This window comes from Rhododendron vialii, chromosome 12a, assembly GCF_030253575.1.
Source record: "Rhododendron vialii isolate Sample 1 chromosome 12a, ASM3025357v1".
Classification (NCBI taxonomy): Eukaryota; Viridiplantae; Streptophyta; class Magnoliopsida; order Ericales; family Ericaceae; genus Rhododendron; species Rhododendron vialii.
Window position 1 is genome coordinate 31,782,508 of NC_080568.1, and position 22,273 is coordinate 31,804,780.

At 37.6% G+C, this 22,273-nt stretch overlaps 2 protein-coding genes across 2 annotated transcripts; one reads left to right on the plus strand and one right to left on the minus strand.

The window, feature by feature from the left end:
- The first annotated feature begins 988 nt into the window (after window positions 1–988).
- LOC131312080 (uncharacterized) lies at window positions 989–6,637 on the plus strand. The gene is made up of 5 exons (XM_058339813.1): window positions 989–2,336; window positions 4,768–4,825; window positions 4,911–4,994; window positions 5,123–5,255; window positions 6,086–6,637. Exons 1-5 carry the CDS (start codon window positions 1,865–1,867, stop codon window positions 6,461–6,463), a joined length of 1,125 nt encoding a protein of 374 aa, XP_058195796.1. The 5' UTR covers window positions 989–1,864; the 3' UTR covers window positions 6,464–6,637.
- Window positions 6,638–6,994: 357 nt separating this feature from the next.
- Window positions 6,995–10,435, minus strand: LOC131312081 (probable WRKY transcription factor 40). Its single transcript, XM_058339814.1, has 5 exons — window positions 10,030–10,435; window positions 9,646–9,705; window positions 8,427–8,816; window positions 8,098–8,214; window positions 6,995–7,552 (listed from the first exon to the last, which is right to left on the minus strand). The coding sequence occupies exons 1-5, from the start codon at window positions 10,102–10,104 to the stop codon at window positions 7,187–7,189; spliced, it is 1,008 nt and encodes a 335-aa protein (XP_058195797.1). The 5' UTR covers window positions 10,105–10,435; the 3' UTR covers window positions 6,995–7,186.
- Between the last annotated feature and the right edge of the window lie 11,838 nt (window positions 10,436–22,273).

Sequence of the window (22,273 nt, forward strand, 5' to 3'; positions counted from 1 at the left end):
TGCTAGGGTAAATTTTAGAAATGATCCCTCTAGTTTGTATGAATTCTCCTTTTTGTCTATCTAGTATAAATTGTGTTAATTCTAACTTTATAGTTTATATTCTATCTCAATTTCGTCAATCTCGTTTACGGCATCAATGAAACAAACGAAATTTAAGGGCAAAATTGTCATTTTTCCTCACAAAAGAGCTAAATTGAGATTTCATACAAACTAGAGTTGACTATTTCTAGAATTTGACTTTTGGTTTTGCAAATAAAATAAAAAGATACCATACCAAAATAATAAAATTAGATTAAATCCCAGATTATTTTGAGTCAACACACAGATAGAAACCCAACACAAAATAATCTATCGTTAAAAACAAACGATAAACTGATGAGCTAAGCCACGCAATTGCGTCTGGTGCGTGGGTGAAAACCTAAAAAATGTCTTTTGAAATACATTCCAAACTATTAAAATGTACGAAAATGAGAATTTGAAAGCCCCGACACGATGCGAGAGTTGAAAATGAGAGCGTGACATTTTGGAAAAGTGATAGTAAGGGAGTGTTCGGACAAATAAGCCAAAGTGGCTTATTTTTTATCCTTATTTAAATTTTTTTCGTATCACTTGGCTTATTGTCATTTTTTGAGAATTATTGCATCCTCACGACAAGAGGAATCTAAAAAGTAAAATTTTTTAACCGAAATCCACTTTTTTTTGAATAAAGACGAAAGTAAATCAATAAGCCAATTTTTTCGTCTTTATTCAAAAAAAATTGAATTTCGGTCAAAATTTTTTGCTTTTTAGATTCCTCTTATCGTGAGGATGCAATAATTCTCCAAAAAATGACAATAAGCTAAGTGATACAAAAAAAATTTGAATAAAAACAAAAAATAAACCACTGTTGCTTATTTGTCCGAACGGACCCTAAGATTATGGTTCCCCAAATATCTCTACCGACTCGAAAAGTTTTTAAACTCCGCAAAACCGAATCCCACATCATACAGGTGTTCGTTACCCAGGTGGCACTCTACTACTGGTTCCCCCTTCTCTCTCTCCTCCCTCTCTCTCTCTCTCTGTCTCTCTAAAAAAATCCTTCACCGGCCGGCGATCGTAGCATTCTCGAAAATTCACAAAAGTTTAAAAAAAAAAAAAAAAAATCCCAAAACCTACTCCCATCATCTTCACCATCGCCAATGCACCTTCAAATCTCTCTCCTCCCACTCTTTCTCCATCCAGATTTCCACTCCTCCCCTTCCGATCCATCTTCTCCACCGCTCACCTAGGGTTTTCACCTCATCACGTACTTGTCCCACTCCCCCACTTCCATTCGCGCCCAAGATTGTAAATTCTTCTTGCATTTCAGTACTATCTTTATTTCAGCTCAATTTGTGGAGCATTCAAGTATTTTCTAGGGTTTTGACTTCATGTACAGTACGTGAATCACTCTCCCACTTGCATTCTTGCTACTTTATTAACATCTGTGCCCAAGATTCTAGATATTTACTTGCATTTGAGTAATTGCCCTATTTTAGCTCAATTTATAGAGCATTTAAGTATCTCCTAGGGCTTTGACCTTGTTCACTCTCCCACTATGTTATTCTTGCAATGAATTCAACATTTGTGCCCTAAATTGTATGCTCCTTAGTCACGTAATCCTTCAGTCGGACCCTCTGCACTCAATACTTGGTCTGCACTTGAGAATTGCTCTTGCTCTCAGTTCTCGCTCTCCGAATTTAGTCGTTTGGTAAGTTCTCGCGCTCGTGCCCCTGCTCCGTGCCCTCATTACGTTCACTTAGTTACGTTCCGCTTGCATTTTAGTATTTAGACTTCCTAGTTGAGCTCAATTTAGAGAGAAAGCTCGAATATTTCAACTAGTAAGATGTCTGGACCTACGCGAATGCGGTCCATGAATTGCGGAGAATCAGAGCCGCGACCGGTCCTTGCGCCGGCGGGGAACAAAGCAAGGACGGTCGACACGAGCAAGCAGCTCTTGAAGTCGCTGAAAAAGATCGATAAACCGCGCGACTTAGATGATTGTAAGGCGAAGAAATATCCTCCATCGCCGGTGAAGTCGCCGGGAATGGCGGCGGCAAGGTGTTTGTCGAACGTGTCGATGAATGCTTCGTCGTGTTCGTCGGACGCGTCATCTTCCGACTCATCGTGTAGTCGGGGGAGGATGATGAGCAGGAGGAGGAGTGTCACGCCGGTTCGGAGGAAGCAGGGTGGTCCGAAGACGGGAAGAGTCGAGAAGGTGGTTGTTGTTGGTAGTGATGATGGTGATAGTGGATCATTGGATTCAGGTGATTCTTTGCCGGCCAAGAGAAGGTGTGCTTGGGTCACGCCAAACACGGGTATGCATATAGTCTTGCCTGTTTCTTTCGTTGATTAATTACTCAGTTGTTTTCCTGAAAACTACAATTGCTGCTTTTGCCTTTTTCATCCTACACGTGAATGTGTATATTTTAGGTTTTTTAGTGTGTAGTGTTCTTTGAAATAAGCTGGTCTGGACACTTGAGTTATCAAAAAAAATGAGTGTTTTCGAAATAGAGGACGAATGTGCTAGTTGTGGTGCAATACACTTGGCAACAGTTTGGTGAAACCAATCCGTTAGGCCATGTTTGGTACGAGGATAAGTTTGGCGCCATTGGGGAGGAATTGGACTGGATGGAACTGGAATAGGATTATATGTCCATGGTTTTTGTTCATGGGCGACATCTCCCTTTAGTCCAAATGACATGTCCACCCCCCGCGGAATTGCTATACAGGGTGTTATGAAGTTGGCACGAATTGTTTCCCGACGGACGGACTATTCTGAAAACAATCCACTCCGACAGATATATCTTTTTTATGAAACGCAAGTTTACAGCTTAAAACACTAAGTTTGAAGTAAAACCCTAAAAAAAAAAAGCACCATAGAATATGCCTGCTGCCAGTGCATTTACAAACTTTCTTGTCGTGTTGTTACTGTTTCTGTTTCTGTTTTGGTGAATTTGTTAGTTGTTGCTTTAGCTGTAGCTTGAAACTGCAAAACTTTAACCTCTATCTAACTTCTAGCTACTTGCAGTGGAGGACATGATATATGTGCTTTGAGGGTTGGTATCCTTCCCATTGGAATTACCTAGTGTGGTTGATGGAAGCAAAATGTTAACCGCTATCTAATTTCTAGTGACTAGCAATTGAGAACAAGATACTCATGCTTTATGCAAAATGTTTACCACTGTCTAATATCCTTTACATTGTAGTTATCTACTGTAGTGATGGGAGATAAGGCTCGTGCTTTAGATGATTGGGGAAATGGACGTGAAACTGTCCAAAAACATAGTGCTGAAATGTTTAGCAGTTAGGACTCAGGGTTAATGAAGCATATGACTACACAATTATCAAAAAGTTTATGATTATGCACTAGAATATGTGCCCGCTTCCAGTGCAGCGCATTAGTTACTTAAACTTATTTGTAGAATATACGCCCAATTCAACGCATTTTTAACTTTCTTGTCATGTACATCTCGATCGGTGTTAAACTTCTGTGCTGATGGTTTTGAATTTTGGAATCTATTCATTTCATGGACAAGCATCTGGTGTGTTTAGCACGAATTTGGCTACTGCAAATTGTGCTGACATTTGGTTATGCAATTTAGAAGAGATATGGCTTCATCCTAGAAGTCAGATGTGTTCGCCTACCTAACACTATTGAATGCTTGATTAAGGAGAGTGAGGCCTCTGGGGACGATATTCTGGTTGCGGGAGTGTAGTTGTGATACGGGCTTCAAAGACGCAAAAAAAAAAACTGGGCATGCATGTACATTTTTGTGTTCAGCAGATAGGCAAGAATGTATCAACCTAATTCGGAGATGGTTTCTAAGCCTATCTCCATAGATGGTTTATTCAGAGACATTTTTTCCATGGTTTTATCTTAGTTGTTACCACATTTGAGGCTTTTAACCAGAAATATATCCTCTCTCAGAAGGATTTTGGGATTGAATTGTCATCTCTTTAGTCTGGTCTAGCATCTACACCTTCTGCAGTCATATTTTTAACATCCTCCGACACTATGCCTTGATACTGGATCTGTGAGATATATTTTTCACTTATTTCCTGTACTCTCCTATTGCATGGTAAGCAGTTTTTGATCGATAAGATATTCCCTGTGATTCCTACATCCCAAGACTCTCAATCCGAGGGAATATGAGGCAAATTGTCTCTCATTAAACTGCTAGAGCTGGGGAATGATTTAGTATAATCTTAGAATGCGAACAAGACACCTAAGTGTAAGAAGCTCAATAGGATAATGACTTCTACCTTTACCTTCAATCTATGATTTGAAGCATGCAGCCTTTTATAGTAGATGCCTGTTGATTGTTTGGAAATGCATACGTGCTTTGTTTCTAAATCAATAAAGGGGGAGAGGGACCTATCTTGTTTTTGTATGTCTGATCAGCAAAGAAAGTAGCATTTCATTGATAACAATAAAACATTACAAGAGAGAGGAGAGAAGGAAAAACCTAACAAGTGGGCAAGAAACCAACAAAACTAAGAAACAAACGCACTTGCGAGTTGTAGCTCATTAATTTTACTTTTGTGGGGGCATTTGAGGTTTTTCCAAACAGAAGCAAAATGAAATGTCTCAGTAACGAAATTTCATTAGTTTAATGACTTCCTTAGGCATATAGTTTGCTCCATTCATTTTATGTGCACTTCCGAGTTCTTGCTGGTAAATTTTGTAGATTATATGAGATAATGTTGTTTTGAGTTTTTCTACTAATCTGTTTTCATTTGTTAAAGATCCATCTTATGCTGCTTTCCATGATGAAGAATGGGGAGTTCCTGTTCATGATGACAAGTATGTTACCGTCACCAATGCTTTTTAGTCAGATGGAATTTCCTTGTTTTTCTTTGTGAACCTAATTTCCCATGAAAAATTGTAGGAAACTCTTTGAATTGCTCATCTTGTCCACTGCTCTTGCTGAACTGTCATGGCCTGCCATTCTCAACAAAAGGAACACGTTTAGGTATGAGAATTTCTCGCTGCTTGCAGCAATATTTGGCAATTCAAAAACGAAAGCAATGTATCAATTGCTGCTCCTATGTGATGGGGTTTAACAACAATTAATCACAGTGATATTTCTGGTATCCACAGGGATGTCTTTCTGGAATTCGACCCAATTGCAGTCTCTAAATTGAATGAGAAGAAGATACTGACACCAGCAAGCAGTCTTATATCAGAGGTGAAGCAACGAGCTACCATTGAAAATGCACGTCAAACGAGCAAGGTGGGTGCTCTTTGTTGTTTGTCGTTGTTTTGTATTTTCCTATCTCCAAACCAGAGTTTTGCTTGTGAAAGATTTGTGATCCCCGTTTTGTAAGGTAATTCTAGACTAGTGTACCTTGATTACCTATAGGGTTTACATTCAGATTGCTCTAGGTTCTGATTTTTCGTATTGATGATAGACTGGTAGTCTGATCAAGAACCAACTGGATGGTTTTATGCATCTGATTGGAAGTCACCAGCTTACCAGCTGCCATGTATCCAATCTGCAAGCACTGTTGAGTCAGATGAATAGGTTCTGATTCGTGCATATGGAACTTCATGAGAGCATCTTGTACTGGAACCCTCAGGCACTGTTTTCATAGACATTAATTTCACATAAAGATATTTCACTTTGATTATTCAATGAGAATAACTCAAACTTAGGTTTGATGGTTTCCATGTGGATTTCGGCATTGAGTAGCTTTATTTTAATCGATTCGAAACGAATAGTTCATAAGAGAGGTTTGAATTCCTTTGTATTGAGCATTTTAGTTATGGAGGATTGGACTAAAGAAAATCGCTTCCAACTTTACTACAGTTTCCATCTTAGTTTCACCAGCCACCTTTGGGTAAACCTCTTATACCACTGGCAAAATTGAAAACTATATCTCGTCATTTGAAACCCAAATGGGTTCTGAAACACAAATCTGCGATCTGCGTCGGTTGATTCTGATTAGAGTGGATATACTAGATTGATTACATTGACTGGTTAAACAATCTCGAGTTGTTCAGTCAACCTCCAACTACACGCGAGTCTTTAACTTTGTTTTCATACCTTGGCTTTTGGTGCAGATCATAGATGAGTTTGGGTCTTTTGACAAATACATATGGGGCTTTGTAAACCACAACCCCACAGTCAACCAATTTCGCTATCCCCGCCAGGTTCCAATCAAGACATCAAAAGCAGATGCGATAAGCAAAGACCTCGTGAGAAGAGGGTTCCGTGGAGTAGGTCCCACAGTCATCTATTCATTCATGCAAGTTGTCGGAATGACAAATGACCATCTCGTCTCCTGCTTCAGATTCCAGGAGTGCATTGATGCAGCAGATGCAAGCAGTAAAGATGGAACCCTTGAAGGTACGGTTAAAGAAGACAAACAACCGGACTCCTCGATTGAGCTGGGACTAGATAGAGGTATTGACAATTTGAGTTTATCATCCACGGAGTAATTGTTTAGGGTTTTCGGTTGATGGGTTGTAATTTGCACCATGAAAATATCTGTGGCCTAAGATTGCGTTGTGGGGGCAAATGTGGTTTTTGTACAGATGATTATGAATTACTTCCTTTCCTTATTATGTAGAGATTCAGAAAAAGGGAGAGAAAAATTTGCCATTCAAAGCTTCATATTAAACCCAGATTATGCTGCACAGAACTAAAACATTCCATCGCATAATAGTTCGTCTCCCTCTCTTTCCTTCCTTTGCGACCCACATGTAGAATTAAAATGAAAACTTGGGAACATTGGGATCAAGATTTCATTCACTACGCTGTATTCCATCGATCTTTATGTAAGGAGCCCACCATGGTAAGATTTTGATAATGCAAGTTTATTTTTTGGGGGTACTCCGGAAGTAAATCAGGTTAAAAAGACAGGCATATCACTAAATGCGAAAAAATCAGGTTAATTGGACGTCAATATCCATTTCAACAAATTATTGTTGACCGGTTATTTCTTCAAGACAAATATGATACAATTCATGTATACTATGTTCATGGTGTAGTAGAATAGGCAAAAGTCGCAGCTTCAAGTAGAAAGGTAGTAAACCTGTGTTAGGGAAATCCACATATTCATTTCTTTTCTCTAGTTCAGTATTTACATCAATTAGAACATTCCAAACTAATCAAACGACCAAACAGATGAAACTAAATTCCCTGATTTTTTTTGGCCTTTTTCACCATTTCTCAATCTCATTATGCTGGACAATTCTTCCCGATATGGCAGCCGCCAATGCGGCTTTGAAACCGGGATCTTTCGTCAAGGAAGATGCCATTTGTTGAACCAAAAACTGCTGAAATTCTGGCGAATTGACCGTCGCCCGGCTCGAGTTTTTGGCACCATTAGAAGAGCTGGGCTTAGGTTTTTTTGTAGCATCAAGAGTGATGGTGGGTCCAGATGAGCTGAGGGAAGCTGGGACTGAATTTAGTGTCATACTCAGGTTTGAGGGGGTTGTTGCTTCAATTCTTGATGGGTGTGGGTGGTTGTGCTCCCCTTCATATGTTGCAACCAAAAGGGATTGATCTTCCATACTTCTTTGCACCTGGGGAAATCAAGAACAAACAGCTCAGAGATTGGAAAAACATCGACTAAGAAGCACAGATACTCAAAATCACTAATCATCTACATCGACTATGAAGCACGGATACTCCCAAACTAGCCTTGTTTGGGTATCAGATACGTAATGGATACCTCATACACGTACCCACTACGTATCGGACACGGGAAATAAACATCCAGTAAAGGATTATCTTTTTTGTGTTCCTGAAAAGTGGATTGTTTTGGGGATAAACTTCAGTAACTATTTTCGGTAACAACTTAGAAAGCTCCCAATTTTGCAAGAACAAATGAAACTTTGTGTTCGACAAGAGAACAGGGTAAATGTAGCGATGAACTATCGTTCAATATTGTCATCGTGTGGTCCAAAAACAGTTTTTAGATATTCGAAAACATCTTGTTTATGATTGTTGAATAGCGGGTTGTTTTCAGAAATTTTCTTCACAACATTTTTCAGAAACAGTTTGCAAAACAAGTTACATATGTTTCATCGAAAAATAGAAACAAAAACAGAGAGGGATTTTGGCTCACCTTCTTCTTGACGGGGCAGGTAGGAGCAAAAGAGCACTTGAAGTAAGCTCTTGGACAAGGGTTGTCTCTAGTCACCTTTTGGCCGTATTTCCTCCATTGATATCCATCCTTCACTATCTGCAAACGCATCAAATATATTCAGTACTTCGACAAACATCTTGAGCATTATCGTACAAACGGAAAATATAAACAGAATGATGTGACTGAGTTATGGAACGATCAATTTGAAATGAAGTAATTCTCCAGAAACTGCTCACCAAACAAGTTGCTTTTGTTGTCCTAAAATCGAAACAGAAACGAAAACAATATGAAACAAGCTCTCGACTTACAAGGCTTGTATCAGATGCTTCAGTTCGGACATAAGTCCTAGAGATTGTGGCCTTGACATGTTCTTCCCTTGGTTTCTTACATGAATCTTCATCAGTTGAGCTACTCTCTGAATTTCCTCCATTACTTCCCCTGTTGTAGTTGTTACCAATATTGTTGGTGTTAGTGGTGGTGGCGGCGGCAACGGCGGTGCTCTCTGCCTTCCTCTTCCTTGACACGACCGGTTGCTCCTCCTCCTCCCCCGCCGGAGGATATTTGCTTATGTAATCCATCAATTGGGTTCTCAAAACAGTGTAGTTCTCACACAAAACAGTCAGCATTTCTGTCAGCTTCTTGTTTTCTGTTTTCACTCTGTTCAATTCCTCTACTAGAGCAGTACTAGGACTTTGAACCTGAACACCCAAAAAAGAGAGAACAAAAATTAGGATTTCCAGTATGGAATTCCCAGAAGCATGTTTTTCAAAACATGCATATATTCAAAAGTACCTTTACATAACATTTTGGACAGAATTCATCATAAAAACTAGTTTTGCAAACTGTTGAACGGTTTGATTGCTTGTATTTTAGAAAGTACTTTCAAATAAAATTTTCATATTTGTTTCAAATAACATACACTTGTTTTTAATACCGTGATTTGTTCTATTTTCTTGAAGAAGATTAACTCTTATTAGTCACTTTTATAACAGAGTGTCTTGATCAGCTTACACGTACATCTTCCACTTGTGTTCATGAGAGGCAATCCAATCCATGAGTGACAAATGGTTGAATTTTGTATTTATTCATGGATCAATAACATATTGAGTTCCTTCATGGAGGCAAAGCAGAGAAACGGGTAAATATTTCTTGAAACTAGAAAAGGTTAAAATCTATAGGAAAAGAAAATATAACCTCATCCATAATCTTATCTATTCAATATGTTCGGCGGCGGTGATGAAATCTAAGCCGTCCATTCCTAAGCATGGACAGCTCGGATTGGCCCAACACGCATGAACACCAGTTTTCTCGGGTTTTCGGAGAAAACTAGTTTATATAACCTTATCCTAAAACAAAAAAGGGTACCAAACAGGCTTAGACAATTTCTCAACCCTTATCGAAATTTTCTTTCGCACGAAAATAATTTCTTCTTAATTCTTTGGGTAAGTAGCTAGCTTTCCGCTGATGTTTCCACAAACAGGAAAAACATAAAAATAATAATAATGAAAATAATGCAAAACAATATACCTCTTCTTTCACAATCGCCTGCCTTCCTAGCTGAATGAAATTGCTTTGCACCTCTAGTTTCTGTAATCAAAACAATAAACATGAATTCCAAATTCAATAACTTTATAGAAACTACGTGATTTAAAAAAAACCCAAAAGTTTGGCCGACTAAAGATCTTGCACGAGAGGTTTGAAGTTCGAATCTTACGAAGGTCAAACATTCCAAATCTTAGGATCCTGGGAGGTTTGCCCGGTTAGGTCAATAACTTCAGGCCCCAGAATCAGTCAAATCATGCGCAAGTTGGCCCGGACATCGGTTCATAAAAAAACTATGTGATTTTAAAAAGAAAAAGGAAAACGTTGGGACGGAATTGATGAGGAACGAAAGAAACTTGATAATCATACCGGTGTATCGTCGATGAGTCTCAGAGGTTTGGAATTTAGATCCAATGAAGTGTCCACCAAACTGACATATTCCATGGCTATCGAAAATCCCCACAGAAATTGCTACTATTACCTTGAAATCAAATCGAACTTTGCTAATTGAAAATATATCGAATACCCAGATGAACCCGAATTAGCAAATATCGAATACCCAGATGAACCCAACGAAGAAAAGAGAGTCTCAATTTATAGGACTCGAAGGTCTGTTTTGTTTGCAAGTTGGAGGGAAAGGAAAGGGGGAAGAAAGAGAGTGATGAGAGAGAAAGCTCTTTTGGGCGGTTGAAGAAGAAACGAGAGGGTCTCGTGTGATGTCGGTAGATTTTCTCACTTTGGAATTCTTGGTGTCAAAGTCAAGCGCGCCTACCATTGGAAAGGGGAGGATTCTTGACTAGTAGTATATCTATGCCAGGTCCCGTTATCTTTTCCTTTTTTTTTTTTTTTTTTTTTTGTCTTTAACGTTTTCTCGGTAGGAGCACGGATGGGTCTTCTAGGAAAAATTATTCAATGTATTTGGAGCACAGTCACGTGTTGTTTCAGATCTCTTCTCAATCACCCAATTCTGTAAGGTCCGAAACTAAGTGTAAGGACCCTACAATAATGTGTGATGGAAAAGCTTTGGGACACCGCGGTGTGGTGCCCCAAAGGCACTAATTAATCTCTTGTCTTCTAGGGATGGGTTCCCAGACTTGTATCTTTTCAAAAAAATACTCATTTCGTTCTATATTGAGAGTCGACAACAAAAAATCGTGTCATTTTTTAAATAAAAAATTCAACTACTTTCGTGTATAATTTTTTGAATTTTTTCGCATCAAATTAAAATATTAATCAAGATCTTTAATACGGTGCGAAAAAATTTGAAAAATCATATACGAAAATAGTTGATTTTTTTATTTGAAAAATGGCAAGAGAGAAAGTAGAATTCTCAATATGGAACAGAGAGAGTATACTTTATCCTTTACATTTAATATCTCGAGTTCGGTCAATTTACTAGTATTCTACTTAATTCTTGATCTCACTATATAGCATAGTAATTTGTAAGAGTAGTGATTTCCACACTCTTCTTTTTAATATACTCACTCCATTTTTGTTTTCTTGTCAATGTTCTTCTTTTAGGTGTGAAAGACCGTACAAATGAAAGGTCAAATCTGTAGATTTACATCATAAAAAAAGACAAAAGTGGAAGTGTAAAAATTAAAAATGTAAATACTGATATAATTATTGTAAATTCTTTAAGAAAAGTTACAGTAAAAGGATTTACTTTAATCTAAATCTAATTACAAAAAGTGAACAGAGAATCATCTAAACAGCCCCCTATGGTCCTCGAACTTGCAATATTTACATACGGATGTTAGGGCTTCAAATGCTAATTCATCTACAAAGACCTTAGCAATTTTGAAAAGGAAGTTGATAATGACAAAACTCATTTTATTTCCGTCAAAATCTAAATTGTTTCTGCCAAAAACCCTTTTATTAAATGACTTAGTTACTCTCCACTACACCAGCTATTTTTTCATAATGATTTTGCTTTACAAAAACGCCCCTTGAAATTTAGTATTTTATCATGCTTCTGGAATAGTTTAGTCTAAACCCATGATCGAGAAGCTTCAATTTGGGATATAGGAATATACTCTCCTCCTATGTGGATGGATTTCAAAGTGGGAATGGAAGTCCAATATTGACCCTCTGCCACACATCCCAATTCCCCATCTACTACTACTACATGGAGGAGTATTAGTTTCGCAAAGTCTAGGTACACCGCATGGAAATGCGGTGTATCGTCCATCGCACGTCTTTTGGGATTTATTTCGGACCTCACAAAAATACAGAAAAATATTCATAAATTTTAAAATAATATTTTATGGGGCTCTGTAAAAAATCAGCTCTAATGGATATCAGTAGATATGTTTTTTGAATTTGTAAGAGCGAAACTGCTTAGTTTCGCAGTTTTCGCTCCTATAAATTCAAAAAGCATATCTACCGATATCCGTTAAAGCTGATTTTTTACAGGATTCCATAAAATATTATTTTAAAACTTATAAATATTTTTATGTATTTTTGTAGAGCCCAAAATGAGCGCCAATAGCCTTGCTATAGACAGTCACCGCACATGTGGTGCGGTGGTGGTAGTCTGGCTCAGTTTCCTATTAGTTTTGTCTTTTTCTTTTTTGTGTTCTAGTAGATCTGAGTATTCTTTCTTTCAACAGAGTCAAGTGGATTGCTTTCCTTTCCGGTCACGTTTCGCGCATTTTCCACGCCCTACCCTATTACTATCTTACTACTTTATCCTGCAGCTCCAATATTAATTAATATTAGGGACTCCATTTTTCTTTTCTCTTTCTATAAAGTCCATCATCATATGTGAACTCATGAGTTGTCGGCTGTCCTATATGCAGTACTCTTTTACTACTGTACTAGTATACAGGAGATAGGATAAGATATATAGGATAACTTAACTGTATGCATAGTGGTAATGCTGGGTGTATGTATCGGCTCAACTTTTACGCATTTCGAACTAATTAGGAGTAATTTCTATATCTCTCTTTCGATGTTTACCATTGGGGTGAGATGGTTTCGAGGATTAAAAAGAAAAAAATTGAACATGAAATATTAAGAGAGAGCAAAGATGATTTCTGACCTTCGAGCATCTTCGATGGGTTTGATAGATCTAGAGTCTTAGTGGTGTGTGCTATAGATTAGCCAATAAAATTAGATTTTTTTTGCGCTCCAATGCTTGTATTAATTTGTGTGCAGAGAGTGTGTCAATCTTAAGGTGTGTTAGAATGGGACTTCGGGTTGGTGCTGTGCTGTAAGGTGCACAGCACCGTGCTGCGCACCTCCGAACAATGGGATTGTACATCCGATGGCTCGGGTTTCGTCTCGGCAACCAATGATCGAGAGTTGTTCATTGTCGAGATGAGATTCGAGCCGTCGGAATGCACGATCCGACGGCTCAGAGAAGTGTAGCACAGTGCTGCGCACACCACTGCACATCACCATCCCCCAATTCGTTAGAATGTGTGCCAAGATTGGCCGTGTAGCTACCAAACATGCACCATGTGGATCTTTATAAATTCAAAGTTCCAAGCCCAAGAAGTAAATGCCTTCTCCTTTTTGAAAACTAATCCAATTGGATCGAGTTTATTTTCAAGAGTTTTAGGAATTTATTGTAAAATGATAATACCCGATTAACAGAACCCATTGAAGTACTCATTTAGATAAGTTATTTAAATGAAACATGTAATTCTCTCATAATATATTAACTTAAATTCAAAGAATAAGTAATTTATTTTAGTAATTAACATTTCGCCTAACCGCGTGGCTCAAATTATACAGTAGCTGGACGTGTCCCGTTATAAACCATATCAACTTCCCACAATCCACCGGTGTGGGAGTTTGATTCCCATGATGGGTTCTCACACTAGTGTCTTAACACACAGTGCAAGCATTAACAATCTTTTTACACACAATGTAGAGAGGCCCTTATAGAAGGAATCGAAATGCATTCAAAACTGTGAGATTAACGTGCACGTCAAAGTTGGCTAACTAGCTACTGATGGATTTTTTTCATTGGTCAGGGTATCCAGATCAACTTATATAGGTGCACCTCAACTAATTCTTTCCCCTTCCGGCCCTTTCGATTAAAGATGGACCATCCGTGTTGGGATAAGAAAATTCGCAAAGAATTATTTTTTTGCGGCATGATCGATCTCAAAAATCAAATCATGTTTAATTATACGGGAAATAAACTCACCAACCAATCTGACTTAACTCTTGGGACTTACTGATGGTTGGTGCATGTGAGAGTTACAACTACCGCAAATGCACATCAAAAATTTCCCAGAAAATAAAGAAAACATTATAATTGCAATAAACCCCACGGTGGTAGGTTGGTGGTATTGGTTTGGGACTTGGAGTTTGCTCCTTGCGAAAGTCTCATGTTCGATTCTCTTTGCTAACAACCTTTGGAGGGGCCACCTCACCACGCATGTTAGCGTACAAAGGTTGTGGAAGAGGCTACATATAGGGACACCGATATTTGAGAATCGCATAAACTGACAGAGAATAGTACTCTACATTACTTAAAAAGCATTAATTGCAATAAAAATAAATTCAAAACAATACTCGATATATCACTTGTATCGACACATAACATACTGGAGTAATAGAAAAACCGATACTTTAACCGGTAAGGTTTTCATAACCTAACCTTGGTGATTAAGTCATAACAAGAGGCGACGACAAAAGCTATTGTGGGGTCAAGCATTGCCGTGTTGGGTTATAGTGGGAGTAACTCTAATCGATTCGAACTCATTAATCGGTTTCAACTTTCAACTCGTTTATTGTCATTTCCATTTTGAGCCTTATCCCCAAGTTTATCCTATCCCGCCCACCGGGGTTAATTTGTGGGGATTTTGAGACCAACTTTAAACCGACATTCACAAAGTTTACTTGACTTCCTCACAGTGACGGTACTTGATTAATTAAACCCACCCCCCTTCTCTCTCTCTCTCTTCAATTCTTTTCCCCCTACAGTACGTTTTCCATAGCCAACTGAATTGGAGCCTAATGACACTTCTTCATCCCTTTCGTATGAAAAGTGAGAGTTCGATTCAAGATTCTTGTCAGGAGCGTTAGTGCTTGGTGTGGTGCGCACTTGATGTCCTTTGAACTTGCTCCGCACGTATGTTGCTTAGCGATACCTCTTCTCCATCCCTTTTGAAATAGGTTAGATATCTATCGAAAAAAAAAAAAAAAAACCTTCGTTATTTCCTCCCGAATTTAATTGATGACAATTGAGTCCGGTCAATAAATTTTAGTACCTTTCTATATATGTCCCAGATCACCCACCAAATTTTTCTGTGTCACGTTTCTTTTTAACTCCCGGTGATTTGATTGGAATTGTTCTCTTTTTTGGTCTTTTCAGGGAGCATATATGTAACTCAGGTAAAACATCCATCTGTTGTTGTAATAGGTATTTTTTTCTGCTTTATAAGACATATCATTCTCTAACAATACATCACTTTTTAGTTCAAAAAATAAGTATCTATTTCCCTTAGCGGAACGGGGCCTTGATTATCAATATTCGATCGACATATCTAACTAATCTTTTTTATATGTAATTAACTCGACGAGTCCAACACCACAGTAAATAATACCAATATCAAATCACAATGAACACCCATTTTAACTAACAGGTCAGGGCCAAATCCAACATTCAGTCGAGACGCATGATTTTTTTTTTATCAGCAAAAGATGAAATTTTATAAAAAATGGAAAAAAGAGAAGGGAATCCAACAAAAAAGTTGAATGATATATCACGAGGGCCAAACCACCCAAAGGTCTACAAGGGTCCAAAACAAACAGCGTTAAAGCTCAAATCAATACCCAAATAAAACAGATAAAATCCCAAACATCCTAACCCGGTCCACCCAAGTTCCAGCCCACCCAAACCCTAACCACTTTAATCTTTACACGTTGGCGCTTCAGCTCGCTGAACCCTAGGGTTTGGCAAGATGGTATACCTAATATTTCATGCAGGCTTACATCATAGTTCTCGTGATGAGGTCAACGACCACAATCATGAAAGTTCAAAAGTCAAGGAAAAAAAAAAGGGTCAAAACACGTTATGAGACTTTGTACTAATCCATACACAGAGATGGAATAATAGAGACCCAAAAATGACCAAAATTACAGCTAGTACAAGTCAAGTAGAGCAAGTGGGGCGGTGGGCGGGTTTGTGTTCATTGAACCTTTCCTTTTCTATAACCCACAAGTATAACTCCACGTGCGTCCACAATTCATGAGAACCCTGTCCACCTCCAACTAATCCACAGGAATTTAACTCTTCCCCAAGACCGAACACCAATGTATCCAAAATTTTGGTCAACCAATAACCCAACTGTACGTGGCTAGATACAACATTAGGCTTGCCCCAAATGTACGCCAGATTGTGTAGAATCTATTTCGGAGTCTCACCCAAATGATTGGAGTCGTTTAATTAATTTGTTTAAAATGTACCACCCATTAATTCAGATATCCGTAAGGACTTTAAGGGTCCTTTAAAAAAAAAACAGCTCATTCGGATAGCGGTAAGGACTCGGTCGATTCATTCGACTTTTGTCCCTGGACAAGAATCGGTCCAACCCTTGCAGATATCCGAAGGAGTTGATTTTTTTACGAGGACTTTTAGAAATATGATTTAAATACATCGAACAGTGTCGATCAATTGCGGAGGACCACGACGTGGGTATCACGCATATATAATCCGGTGTAGATTTGGTGTACACCAAGTTAACATCGTACCCGTAGTTTTCCTGGTCAAGAAAACAGAAAAAGAAAATTGAGAAATTTCAAACTTTCCGAAGAGCTCTGGTCTTTGATTCTAAGCACATGTTTGGGAAAAACCAGTAATGCAACTATGCAAGTGTGTGTACTTATTTGACCGGTTTGTCACTTGGGGGCCTGGGGGGAATTAATTTAGAATCCAGAGGACCTGAATCAGGACCCCTCTCACCAAAGAGAATTTGTGGGGCCATCCTGTATTTTGGAGTTCACAATTTGGATCATAATTCCTCTCAAGTGTTCTTTTTCTGTGCATGAATTCTTGTACTACGTATAATTTGGGTAATTTGTGGAAAGTTATGAGTAGAGGACATGAACTGCGACCACTGATCAAATCTTGTGGGCCCATGCTTTAATTGGTGTCGTAGACTTTTTTTTTTTTAGTAACTGGGCGGCTGAAGGTAACAACCGGGTAAACATTCGGTGGTCCAAAAAATAAATTGGTTGACGGCAAGAGTTGAAGGAATAATGGCCTTATTTATCTGGTAACTTTGGGTATTTTAGTTTTGATAGTGGGTGAAGAGATAAATAGGGTAATGATTGGAAAGAGGTGTAATAAGTGGAGAGAGATAAAGAGATAAATGAAATTAATAATTGGAGAAATAGGGTAATAATTGAAAAAAGATATATAGTAATGATTGAAAAACAAAATTAAAACAAAGTAAAAATGGGAAATATGAAGTATATAATATTTTGAGGAACGGGGAGGGAAAAATAAAAAAGAAAGGAAGGAAGGAGATAAAAGTGTGAGACTTGTAAAATTTTGTGGTTTGGTTAGACCCCATTTTAATTTGCACTCAACTGCAAAAACCCTCAATAGATCCGAATAGATTTTAAAAAACGACGGGAATGAGATGTCGAGTGTGAAATTGTCTTCTTTACCGCCCAGACAAATGGGCTGTGTCGACCTCGGAATCAGGTTTATATCAAATTATATATATCTTCTCCAATGTATTTTTAATCTCATGATCCTGGTGAAAATTCGCTAAAGTAAAGATGCAACAAAAGATGAAAAATTTGAAGTGCAAAAACCAAAACAAAAATAAAATTAAAAAATTGAAGGGTGATGAGAGGTAAATTTTAAGGGCGTGATAGTGTTTGAAGTAGTATTTGTGAGTGATGCAAAAGATACTAAAATCTTCGATAAAGAAGTTTTATTTTCGATGATACTAGAAGACTAGTGAGAACTAAGCAGTACATGATTTTATTATCCAGGGCCGGCCCTGATTTTTTTTTTTTTACCTAAACCGAAGATTAAAAATAGTGTTTTAATCCAATAAGCCCAATTCAATCTAATAAAGCCCGAGTGGCCTGCTTGAAAACCCAATTGTGGAAACCACGTATAAAAACAACAGACCAGGAGTAATTCTTAACAGCCAAGAACAATTTTTTACGACCAAGAGTAATTTTCTGTAGCCAAGAGTAATTATTTGCGGCCATGAGTAATTCCTGGCGGCCAGAAGCAATTCCTTGTGGCCAAGAGTAATTCTTAGTGGCCAAAAGCAATTCTTCACGGCCAGGAGCAATTCCTTGCAGCCAAGAGCAATTATTCGTGGCTAAGAGCAATTCCTTGCGGCCAAAAGTATTCTTCGCGGCTAAGAGTAATTCAATCGGCCAAGAGCAATTCTTGGCGGCCATGAGTAATTCCTCACGGCCAGAGTAATTCTTCACGGGCAAGAGTAATTTTTTGCGGCCACAAGTAATTTTTTACAGTCAGGAGTAATTCTAAAAAAGGCCAAATGTAATTTACCCTTGATTTATGCATTTTATAACAGAATGTGAAGGAGATGAAATGAAATGAACAAGTATTTATATCAAATAACGCTAATTTTGTCTCCTTAGTCTAAAGATAATTGAATGAGCAAGTCATTTCATATGGTTTCCAACATATTCCTTTGAAAAATCCAAGAGCAAAAAAATTATGTAGTTCAATGGATGGAACACATATTTGGTGCTACCAACAAAGTGCAATGCACGTTGGAATATCCTAAATTTAGGTATATCCAGTATTGGTTTCCCCAACCATATAGCTTAATTTTGACCCAAAAAAATTTGGTCATTTCCTTATTGTTTTGCCCTTTGATATCTTAATATAGGACATATAAATGTCAAAAAGAAGAAAAGTTAGAATAAGAGAGGTCGTCTAGTTTGAATGTGGGTCCTCTCTTTAGTTATCTACTCCCTCCGTCCCAAATTGTTTGTCATTTTTGGAGAATTCAATTTATTAAAGGATGTGAAAATTTTGTATTGTCTTTTCTGTTTTGTCCCTGAGTCCCGGTCAATATTATCGAGGTCAATTTTGGGGTCTAACTTTTTATATGAAACTCAAAATATATGTAATATAGATAGATATTATTTGATAGATATCAATTAGTTTTATTATACAAAATTTTCAAAATTATGAAAATCGTTATAAAACAAAAGATAATAGACATGCCAATTGAGATGGAAAAGTACTTTTTCAAGGGTAAAATTGGAAAGTGACCCTGTTTTGAAGGGTGTCTTTAGAAATGAGACATGCATTTTGGGACATGATGTGGAAAGAGAGGCCAGCAATTTGGGACGGAGGGAGTATCATTTGAGCCTCACATAACGCAAAATGGAACCCACTATTTCTCGCTTGACGATCCTAGCCATTTATTTTGCATGTCTCAATGTGTTCATCGTTCAAACGAAAAATCAACTTGATCAGATAGTAGCATTTACCTGAATGATACGTAATTGTCACATAATAACTAGACGGTCAAACACCCTCCTATGACCAATGCGATTTGAACGAATACTTGCAGATGTTCGATCAATATGATGTTTTACACAACTAATGAATACATTAAGGTCTATTAAACAGGGCCTGCTTATGGTCAAGGCCGGGGAAGCTCGCGTTTCTGGCCCCACCAAAAAAGTTAAAAACGAGGCCCTCAAAATTTTTTGATTCTTATATATATATATATATATATATATATATATATATATATTTGATTCCTTTATACAAAATAGACCCAATTGAAATTTAAAAGTCACAAAATATGTCCAAATAATGGAATTACTCATTAGTAACACTAAGGCGTTAAAAAAGAAGAAGAAGAAATGGCTGGAGCCTGAAAGATATTTTTAGTTCAGTGGTTGCAAAGTACTCAATCAGACCCCATCTCCTACGCTACCATCTATATTGGATTATCAAATTTTTTTATAGTTAAAGGGAATTAGAGAGAAAAAGAACTCCTAAAAGAAAAGCCGCGCAGCCAATAAAAAGAAGAAGAAAGAAATGCAGACGCTTGAGGAGTCGAATGGGAGGGAAGATATAGGGAGGCCTCATTCAAGAGGTTCGCTTCCGGCCTCTAAAATTTATGAGCCAGCCTTGCTATTAAATGAACAGTTTAAATTAGATGTGACAAATGAGTGGGTTTGGATGGATTTGGACGGGTTATGGGTTGAATGTGGACGAGTCAAATATGGATCAATAGTATGTGGGTTAAAACGGATCGGGTTAAATATGGGTCAAATCATGCCCAAACTCACCCGACCTGCCCCGTTTTACTTCCTTTTCTCTCTTTTTCAAATGGAGTTTTCCAAAAGTTAAATTTTTTTTCCGGCTATTTTAACATGTCGTTTTGAGAAATTTTTCGGTGCTGGTGGGTATCACATCACCCGGCTAATGTGATGCCTGAGCAACACATTCAAGCCATCCAAAAGTGTATTGGACGGCCTAAATTGAATCAATCTCTCTCCTCTCCTCTTTCTCTCTTCTGTTTCTCTCTCTAAATCCGAACCGTCCAAAATTGAAATAGACGGGCCGAATTCGCCGGTGACCTCGTTGTACCCGCTCGACACTGAAAATCTTCTCGTTTTGGGCACATATCCGAGAATATAAAAGCAGAGCATTAATAATCTCCTGAAATAAAATAGTAACCGACAAGGAAATACAACCTTCAAAACTTTGGAATTAAGATCATCAGAAGATAACACAACCTCAAAAGTCAAAACCCTTCATTCCTGTATCAATTCATCAAACAGAGCCTAAATTCTCCATTCCCCAAATAAAGTTCAAACCTTTCAAAGCCGTGAAAAAATCAAGGCGGTAAGAGAAAATACTAAAGGCCCATTCGGCTAAATAAGTCACTTGACTTATTTTTTTGTCTTTATTCAATTTTTTTCGCATTTGTTAGTTTTTTGAAATTTTTTCTGGGATTATTGTTTTATCATGAAGAAAGAAATTTAAAAAGTAAAAAATTACGATTGAAATCTAATTTTTTTAAATAAAGACAAAAATAAGCCAATTTTTTCGTTTTTATTCAAAAAAAAATTGAATTTCGATCGTAATTTTTTATTTTTTAAATTTGTCTTGTCATGAAGAAGCAATAATTGACAAAAAAAAACTAACAAATACGAAAAAAATTTAAATAAAGACAAAAAAATAAGCTAAGTGGACAAATATGGAGTACTATTGTGTATGTTTATTGAATTCTCCGCCACAACTTTCTCTCTCTACATTTGGTGAGGACGTCGCACAGCAGTAGCACCGGACCCGGGCCGGAATTCAACCTACCGGACTATTATTCTCCGCCACAACTTTCTCTCTCGAAAGAGATCCGTGATTGAGTTGAATTTTTTAAGTTGGTGGAAGAATGGATGTGTTTTTTAAGTTTGAGCAATTTTTAATCCATTATCAACCCATCCAAAACCCATAAAATTAGTGGGTTCATTAAGTTGGCCCAGTTAAAATTTATATTTAAATATAGATGGATTTGGACTAATTATAAATGGATGAATTCTGATGAAATCATATTACTGAACCCAAATTGTAATCTTCAGTTGAAATAATCATATAAGATTGTGCTACATTATACTTAGATCACATGGAACGATCTTGGTTCGTTTTAGATATGGGATCTTTAATTCACGGTTCCTCGAAAAGTCAAGGGTTCACGGTCTTCGTAGTTTGAATTCATAGTAACAAACAAATTAGAACACGGTTCCATAATATTAAAATGGGTTCTAACTTCTAACCAAACCACAAATATTTTATTTCCTTCTCATGCTTTTATATCCTTCCTTCCTTCTTTTTAACTTTTTCTTCTCCCCTTTTCTCAAAATATTTTAAACCTCTCGTATATGCGATGAGATCTACCACACCAACCAATCGTGTAATATTCCGTTCCATATCGGAAGCCTACATACATGATCTTGGGTATACATAACAAACCATGTAGACTACTACTAGTACCTTAGACTTTACTATTTTGAGCTATGGGCAAAATCAAGATAACTAGGCCAGTGATCTACATGGGACATTTCAAATCAAGTGGGGGACGAGGAGCATAAAGCAAGTAAAATGCTTATACGTCCCTTTAAACTTGTAGTTTCAGCTCTTGCCGTCAACCATTTTTCTTTTGAACCACCGAATTTTATTTTATTTTTTTATCAGCAAAAGATGAATTTTTATTAAAAAATGAAAAAAGGGGAAGGTAATCCAACAAAGAGTTGGATGAACATCACAAGGGCAAAGCCCAAAACACCCAAGGGTCGATAGGGTCCTTAACAAGGAGAAACAATAAAGCCCAACCCATACCCAAAACAAACAAGGAAAGCCCAAACACCTAAACCCGAATGTTTATCCGGTTGTTACCTTCAACTGCCCTGTTACAGGAAAAAAAAAAAAGAAAAAAAGGTCTACCACGCCAATTAAAACATGGGCCCACAAGATTTGATCAGTGCTTGGAGTTCATGTCCTACTCACCTTCCACAAATTAACCAAATTATACGTACAAGTACGTATTCATGCACAGAAAAGGACACTGGAGAGAAATTTTGATCCAAATTTGAAAACTCCAAAAACAGGATGGCCCTACGAAATTCTTTCTGG

Bases quoted from the DNA above. Each gene is read 5' to 3' on its own strand.
- LOC131312080 (XM_058339813.1), top strand. From the start codon at position 1,865: ATGTCTGGACCTACGCGAATGCGGTCCATGAATTGCGGAGAATCAGAG. The intron at 2,337-4,767 runs GTATGCATATAG...CATTTGTTAAAG, and splicing joins TTGGGTCACGCCAAACACGG to ATCCATCTTATGCTGCTTTC. The intron at 4,995-5,122 runs GTATGAGAATTT...TGGTATCCACAG, and splicing joins AACAAAAGGAACACGTTTAG to GGATGTCTTTCTGGAATTCG.
- LOC131312081 (XM_058339814.1), bottom strand. From the start codon at position 10,104: ATGGAATATGTCAGTTTGGTGGACACTTCATTGGATCTAAATTCCAAA. The intron at 8,817-9,645 runs GTATATTGTTTT...TTGGGTGTTCAG, and splicing joins AGGCGATTGTGAAAGAAGAG to GTTCAAAGTCCTAGTACTGC. The intron at 8,215-8,426 runs GTAAGTCGAGAG...ATGCGTTTGCAG, and splicing joins AAGCATCTGATACAAGCCTT to ATAGTGAAGGATGGATATCA.